General features: G+C 44.6%; 1 protein-coding gene across 1 annotated transcript; it reads right to left on the bottom strand.

Moving 5' to 3' along the window:
* Nucleotides 1–3,745: 3,745 nt before the first annotated feature.
* Nucleotides 3,746–5,847, bottom strand: LOC120540185. The gene is made up of 3 exons (XM_039770739.1): nt 5,746–5,847; nt 4,937–5,165; nt 3,746–4,428 (listed from the first exon to the last, which is right to left on the bottom strand). Exons 1-3 carry the CDS (start codon nt 5,845–5,847, stop codon nt 3,893–3,895), a joined length of 867 nt encoding a protein of 288 aa, XP_039626673.1. The 3' UTR covers nt 3,746–3,892.
* Nucleotides 5,848–8,352: the final 2,505 nt, after the last annotated feature.

Raw genomic sequence — 8,352 nt, 5'->3', positions numbered from 1 at the left:
GAAATGTCGACTTTAATCTCGACATTTTTTTTTTTTCCACCATGTCCCTAATAAGCTTCCGTAGACAATTAAGTTTGCGAACACATCCTAGAAAAAGTGCTGCACACCTCATTGCTGAATGTCACTACGGTCACCTTCAAAGTAGTCAATCCCCTTGGGAAGCTATATGTACCGACTCATTTTCTGGAATGGCCATCAGAGCCGTCTTCGTATTTCGCTCGATGTCCTGCATGTCATCACAATGTCTTTCTTTCAATGTTTCCTTTATCTTCGGGTATAGAAAAAAAGTTATTGGGGGGTCCAGATCAGGTGAGTAGGGTGGGTGTTCCAGTAGTTATTTGTTTACTGGCTAAAAACTCCTCCACAGACAGTACCGGGGACGCTGGTGTTTGTTCGTTGCTCTAACACAAGCTCCGATATTCTCGCGGCGGCGCACAAGAACACAACAATAATAATGAACGCCCCTCAGCGAGACCCCACCACACGTCGACACGAACAGAGCGGTGAAGACACTGAGATATCAGGGTTATGAAGCCTAACCGAGCAGCTTGTACAGCGCTGCCCACATGAGCGCACGGTGGCAAGTTCGCGAGCTCATATTCTCAGTAATGCATTATTAGAATGTATAGGTTACATTTTGCCTGATGAAGGGGCTTTAGCTGCCTCGAAAGCTTGCATTTGTGATCTATTTAATTAGCCAATAAAAGGAGTCATTTCACCCTACTTTCTCCATTATTAGAATGTGTAACTTAACTTCTGCTTGTCTTTCCCCCCTGCCGGATTGCCTAAAGTTGGAGATGCAGAAGGGAAGGTGGGGAGAAGCGCGAAAGTACAACACCTTATAAAAAGTGGCAAGTCTATGGGATTTCTGATAAAGTCTACACAATAACGAGTACAACAGGGGAAAGTAGAGTCAGTCAGACAGAACTAAGTCTACCAAGGCAAAACACCAACTCCATGTCTCTGGATAGGATTAAATGGGCTCGAGCCTGCTGTGTTTTATCTTTTCAATCTGTCTGTTGTCCTCCAAGGTCTCCTCTGCAATTCTCTTCCTTCCACCTAAGCAGAGTCCGCCGTCTTCAGCAGCTCCTTCTAAATAGTTTGATTAGAATGGAAACCACTACCATAAAAATACAAAAGATATGAACAGCCTGCTTACTGGGGAAATTACCAAAAGATAAAGTAAGCAGAACCCGAAACAACCTTCTATATGGATTTCAAATGCACATAAAAGCAAAAATGTCAAAGTATGTATATAATTCCACCCTATATTTTAAATAAAGTAAAAGCAGTTATTATAGAGTGGAGTTTGCATGTTCTCCCCATGTCTGCGTTGGTTTCCTCCCACAGTCCAAAGACATGCATGTTGGGTCCATTGGTGATTCTAAATTGTTCCTGGTGTGTGTGGGTGTGTTTGCCCTGCGGTGGGCTGGCACCCTGCCCAGGATTGGTTCCTGCCTTGAGCCCTGTGTTGGCTGGGATTGGCTCTGGCAGACCCCCGTGACCCTGTGTTAGGATATAGCAGGTTAGAAAATGACTGACTGACAGTTATTATAGAATGAAGTATTGTGCGTTAAACAAAAACTTTTAAAAGAAGTAAACACGATGCAATCAACGGATGGAAAATTAGAATGTTCTCACAAACTAGTGATGAACCCAAATTTAATGTCCCATGTGCAATACAACAAAAGGTGCAAACACAACAAAAATAGATGTTCTGTACATGCCAGTGGACCATGCAAGAAAATACAAAGTGAATATGTTTTAAATACTGCGGTGGGCTGGTTTTGTTCTTTACTTCACCTTATACAATTTCTTGTATTAGGAATGTGTTAGTTTTCGCATACCCCTTGGGGTCAGAGCACAGGGTCAGCCATTGTACAGCGTCCCTGGAGCAATTCAAGGTTAAGGGCCTTGCTCAAGGGCCCAGCAGAGTAGGATCTCTTTTGGCAGTGACGGGGATTCAAAATGGCAACCATTGGGATACCAGCGCAGATCCTTAGCCTCAGAGCTCCTGCCTTGCGCCCTGTGCTGGCTGGGATTGGCTCCAGCAGACCCCCGTGACCCTGTAGTTAGTTTTTATCGGGTTGGATAATTAATGGATGTATGAATGTTTTAAATACTGTACAAAATTAAACATAAAATATAATAAAATATATATATATATACACAGAGACAGTATAATCATACAGCACACAATAAAAACAATAATAGAAGAAATAAAAAACAATGTGAACCAACTGAAAAATGGACACCCCTTCTCTATATGTTCCAAAGGAGCAAACATGGGCTGCACAGTACCTACCCCGGACCACTTGGTGGCAGCCCGCCGGGTGACTGTGGTGCCTCAGATACCCACAGGGCTCCATGGGAGATGGAATTCTCCGCAGCCCTGTTGGGATCCGGGGTGGCCACCAGGAGGCGCTGCAGGGGTTCCTGGGCCCATCTGGGCCGTAGTTCAGCCACACCCGGAGGTGCAATCGGAGGCAGGTGGTCAGGAACCTGAAGCACGTCCGGGTGAGCTATAAAAGGGGCCAGCAGCCACCACTCCAGGAGCCTGAGTCGGGAGGAGGAGGACAACGCTTGCCGGGAGGAGTGGTGGTGCAAAGAGTCGTGTGCGTTTTGTTTTGGTTGTGCTTTTGGGACTGTGTACTGCCTGTGGGACTCGAGGAAGACGTGCCCCACAGGTGAAGAAAAATTCATCTTTGGTGGTTTTTATACGTGCCTCCGGTGTCAGTCTGCATCGGGTTGGGCGTATATATAGAGCCTTTATTACAATATCCATCCATTATCCAACCCGCTATATCCTAACTACAGGGTCACAGGGGTCTGCTGGAGCCAATCCCAGCCAACACAGGGCGCAAGGCAGGAAACAAACCCCGGGTAGAGCGCCAGCCCACCGCAGGGCACGCACACACACACACACCAAGCACACATTAGGGACAACTTTGAATCACCTAACCTGCATGTGTTTGGACTGTGGGAGGAAAGCGGAGTACCAGACACGGGAAGAACATGCAAAGTCCACACAGGAGGATATATATATATATATATATATATATATATATATATATATATATATATATATATATATATATGGACTCATATACAGTACATGTATATCTCATGAAGCTTAGCTATGCATAACACTAGAGGTGTCACTGGGTTCAGAACCTGTTAATATGATGTGAGGTGTAGATCGGGCCGACGCGTTTCGAGGAAGAACCTCTTCTTCGGGGCACAGCAAACCAATAATGAACTTAAAAAATACATATAATAAAACACTGAAAAAGTGAAAAATATCATATGACCATTATTGTCAATAACTAAAAGCTAATAGTTCTTTTTCCAGTTGGCTCACACTGCTGTATGATTATACTGTCTTTATATATTTTTTAATTGCATATATTTTTTGGTTGTTTTTGTACAGTATATCCAATAAATTCACTTTGTATTTTCTTGTTTGGTCCATTGGCAAGTGTAGAAGTTCTATTTTTGTTGTGTTTGCACATTTTGCCGTATTACGCGTGAGATATTAAATTTGGGTTTATAACAAGTTTGTGAGAACATTCTAATTTTCCATATGTTGATTGCATTGTGTTTACATCTTGTAAAAGTTTTTGTTTTTTGCATAATACCTCCATCTCCTATTCTATACTCCTTCTTTATAGAGTGGAAGTATATACTTTGCCATTTTTTCTTTTATATGCATTTAAAATCCATTTAGAAACTTGTTTGGGGTTCTGCTTACTTTATCTTTCAAAAGAATGGAAACCAGACGATGTTAAAACTGAAGGCTGATTGTTTTCTAAAGCTAATGCAGGGCTAGCTGTACTTCACTTTCTCCCAGTTTTACTCTTTGGTTGCCCCCGTATTAATTCGCTTGCCAGTCTCACGGGGTTGGCATAACTCTGCACTTACACCAGTTGCTGAGCTTGAGTATGAGGTACTCTCTGAGCAGCGACACACTCCAAATGAAAAGATGACTGAGGGGTATGAGGACAACCAGGAAACCAACAGCGGAGCCAGAGGCCAGCAGAGGGCGCTCCCCATAGTTTAGGACCAGATAGACGGCAGGACCTTCCTGGCCATTCGCGGTGCCCACTGCCCAGTAGATGACGGTAAAGCTTATGTAGAGGACCCCGTAGATGAACGGGTAAAGAACATGAAGCAGATGAATGGGGATGGAGCTCAGCATGAGCTCGAGGAGCACTTGCAAGATGTTGGTTAAGTGCATGTTGATGCTGGTGTCGACGACCTCCCACTTTTCCGTGGAATAGATGACAGTCCAGTAAATTAGAGAGACGATAACCGCTGAGGTGCTGGTCACGCTGTGCAGTAGCCATTGAAAGCGGAGGCTAATGAGTATGCAGTTGGGCAGAGCAGGAGCTGGTGGAGAAGACCAGGCAACCTCTGGTACATCAGGACCTGGAAACAGAGGTATGATTAAAGAATTATTACAAATATATTCAACTCTGTATGAGCGAAAACAATCGGTAGCCCATCCATACAACAGAAAGTACTGACTAGAGCAAATTTCTCAATGCCTATGCCTGGCCTAGTGGTCTGACAAATCAGAAATTTAAGAAGCTCTCAAGGGTTACCACACAAGCAGCCAAAATGAGTGTTCCAGAGGGCGATGATGAAGGCTACTCTCCGCTGCTTGGATGAGGATCGCCAGCCGATTCCAGAAAGTTCCACAGAACTCCCCCACTAAATTTTGGTAACAGAAGGCAGACTCCGCACATAAGGAGCCGAGATCTGAATGCAGGGTCCTTGATATGTGAGACAAAAGTGCTAACCGCTATGCCACCCTTTAAAAGTGCATCATTCGGTGCCATTCTAGTGACTGGTGGTGTCTCATTTTCAAAACTCCACTTCCTACTGAATTGATCCCAGTAACACCACCCAGCTGGTGCCAGTAGAGTCAGCTTACCCAGGCGGTTGACAGTGCAGCACGTGCTTATGTACTTGTATAGAACCGCTGCCATTAGGTTGACAGCTGCCACCATGTAGTAGGCACTCATCAGTGTGTACGTCAGGTTAGTGAAGTAAACAAGCCATTTGGGGGAGCCCCCTTTGATTCCACCATAGATGCACCAGGAGAAAGTGTAGATCCACATGGCAAAGCGGAAGAAGAGCCACACCGGTACAGGAATATTCCACTGCAAATACAAAAAGCTCAGAGTTATGGAGGGGTGCATTATGGGCATGGACATCTCAGTGTGTTTGGAGATCAGTTCAGGTCAGGAATGTGAACTAATCCTCATGTTCTCATGGGGTTTTTGCCTTGTAAATGTAGCACCAGCTTTCTTTCCAACTCAAAGATATACGGTGAGATGGGTTGGCAACTCTAAATTAGACCATTAGAACAAACCCATCCATCCCGGTCACCTCAACTATCAAAAATAACATCCTGAACAGAAGCGGAGACAGCTGCAGAAGTGACCCATACCACCAGTACCAGGGTGTTTACGTCATGCGCATTTCACTATTCACGCAAAAGCAGACGGGCATGTGCTTCTACCTGGACACGAGGATCATCTGTGGAAACTGGTGGTAGGATGACTGCTCAGGCAGTGCAAAGGAAAATGGCAAGTCAACCTCCAGAGCACAGCATCCAAGAAAGAACTCCGTCACTCAAAGAACTGCACAAAACCACACAATGAAACTTGGCCAAAGACCATGAATATGGGCAGCACGTTCTTTGGTCAAATGAAACCAAAATACATTTGTTTGGCTCACATGGGGTCCGTAATGTTTGGCAGGGACCTGGCCTGGGCTGGACTGCATAGTGCCAACCGTCAAGCACAGAGGTGGGTGAGTGCCCTGCAGGGGAGATGACATTTAATAGGTGGCACCATGGATACGAAATGAAAAGATGAATCCCAGTCTCAGGAGGCATGGCAGGAGAAGAACATGACAATGATCCCAGACCTGAGCAGGGGGAAAGGAGGGTCCTCAAATTAAAAGCATTATCCCATCTAGAGGGACAACTTTCATTGCCTGGCGCTATTTATTTAACAAAGTTTTAGCAAAAAAAAAACTGGATGATTTGTGATATGTGGGATGATGCAACACAAATAACGTCAGATTCTTTTCAGGGATGTTTTAGCAAAAAACGCATTTGTTTGGCACGTTGTGAGCACACAAGTGGATGTGAAATTCCTTTCGGGCAGGTTTTTGATATTGTTTGCTGTTGTCCAGCAATGGTTACCACTGGGACGCGTAAAGCAAGTGACAAAAAATGTAAATGTGTGCCACGCACAATTAAACAAGGAGATGCGCACACTTAAAGTGACACGTTCATTCAGACGAGGTGACACGCAGAATTAAATGTGGTGCCGCACAAACAAGAGGATGCACAAAATTAAATGTGGTGCCGTACATAATGAGAAAAAAGAAATGGATGTCCGCCTGTTAATGTACACCATCATGTACATATATTGGAAACTGTGATCGCCAAAAAAGAATGCTATATTAACTTTCCCTCACTCAGCACACCACTTAACAAGAAAACCTTGCCACCAGTCAGTGTTTTCTTTTTGTTTTGCCAAGGTACCTACACTTTCCATACATTTTTACTTGTCGTCACCCCTCTGGTTGTGAGCATGTCATCTCTAATTTTACGCGGCACCTTGTTTGAATGTGCGCATCGCGTTAAGTGTGCGTGTCATCTTGTTTAGATAGATAGATAGATAGATAGATAGATAGATAGATAGATAGATAGATAGATAGATAGATAGATAGATAGATAGATACTTTATTAATCCCAAGGGGAAATTCACATACTCCAGCAGCAGCATACTGATAAAAAAATAGAATACAATATTAAATTAAAGAGTGATAACAATGCAGGTATAACAGACAATAACTTTGTATAATGTTAACGTTTACCCCCCCGGGTGGAATTGAAGAGTCGCATAGTGTGGGGTCTCCTCAGTGTGTCAGTGGAGCAGGACGGTGACAGCAGTCTGTCTCTGAAGCTGCTCCTCTGTCTGGAGATGATCCTGTTCAGTGGATGCAGTGGATTCTCCATGATTGACAGGAGTGCCCGTCGCTCTGCCACGGATGTCAAACTGTCCAGCTCCGTGCCTACAATAGAGCCTGCCTTCCTCACCAGTTTGTCCAGGTGTGAGGCGTCCTTCTTCTTTATGGTGCCTCCCCAGCACACCACCACGTAGAAGATGGTGCTCACCACAACCGTCTGATAGAACATCTGCAGCATCTTATTGCAGATGTTGAAGGACGCCAGCCTTCTAAGGAAGTATAGTCGGCTCTGACCTCTCTTACACAGACCATCAGTATTGGCAGTCCAGTCCAATTTATCATCCAGCTTCACTCCCAGGTATTTATAGGTTTGTACCCTCTACACAGTCACCTCTGATGATCATGGGGTCCATGAGGGGCCTGGGCCTCCTAAAATCCACCACCAGCTCCTTGGTTTTGCTGGTGTTCAGTTGTAGGTGGTTTGAGTCGCACCATTTAACAAAGTCCTTGATTAGGTTCATACACTCCTCCTCCTGCTCACTCCTGATGCAGCCCACGATATCAGTGTCGTCAGTGAACTTTTGCACGTGGCAGGACTCCGAGTTGTATTGGAAGTCCAATGTATGTACTATAAGCTGAACAGGACCAGAGAAAGTCCAGTCCCCTGCGGTGCTCCTGTGCTGCTGACCACAATGTCAGACCTGCAGTTCCCGAGATGCACATACTGAGATCTGTCTGTGAGATAGTCCACGATCTATGCCACCAGGTGTGAGTCTACTCCTATCTCTGTCAGCTTGTCCCTAAGGAGCAGAGTTTGGATGGTGCTGAAGGAGCTAGAGAAGTCCAGAAACATAATTCTTACAGCACCACTGCCTCTGTCCAAGTGGGAGAGGGATCGGTGTAGCCTATAGATGATGGCATCCTCCGCTCCCACCTTCTCCTGGTATGTGAGCTGTTTATTTGTTTAATTGAAACTTTGTTACAAAATCTAACAATCACCAAAAGATCCACAAGGCTTTGAGATGGTGAAGAGGCCAGTGTCAGGAGGAGTCATATCGTATTACATTTAATTGCAATTTCGCTCCTTTTGCAGTCTCCTGGGCATCACTTTGGCTTTTGGCCACTGATAATTTGACCATCCATGAAGTGACTTGTGAGGAAACGTTCACGCATACATTTTAATGTGTTTTAATCTTATAGACTGCTTTGTACTATGGGACAGGCTCGGAATGATCACACTCATTTACTAGACATGCCGCCAGAAGGGAGATGATGGATTACTCTGGAACCTTCTGTTAACTGGAAATGATTTCATCAAGTACATTAGACAAGTGTGTGTGTGTTCATGTATGTGAATTTTGT

Source organism: Polypterus senegalus, chromosome 12, assembly GCF_016835505.1.
Source record: "Polypterus senegalus isolate Bchr_013 chromosome 12, ASM1683550v1, whole genome shotgun sequence".
Classification (NCBI taxonomy): domain Eukaryota; kingdom Metazoa; phylum Chordata; class Cladistia; order Polypteriformes; family Polypteridae; genus Polypterus; species Polypterus senegalus.
The sequence above is the reverse complement of the archived record's forward strand: the minus strand, read 5'-3'. Positions and strand labels throughout refer to the sequence as shown.

Bases quoted from the DNA above. Each gene is read 5' to 3' on its own strand.
- LOC120540185 (XM_039770739.1), bottom strand. From the start codon at position 5,847: ATGTCATCTCCCCTGCAGGGCACTCACCCACCTCTGTGCTTGACGGTT. The intron at 5,166-5,745 runs GTGAGCCAAACA...TTGTATTTGCAG, and splicing joins CCAAACATTACGGACCCCAT to TGGAATATTCCTGTACCGGT. The intron at 4,429-4,936 runs GTAAGCTGACTC...CTCTGTTTCCAG, and splicing joins CTGCACTGTCAACCGCCTGG to GTCCTGATGTACCAGAGGTT.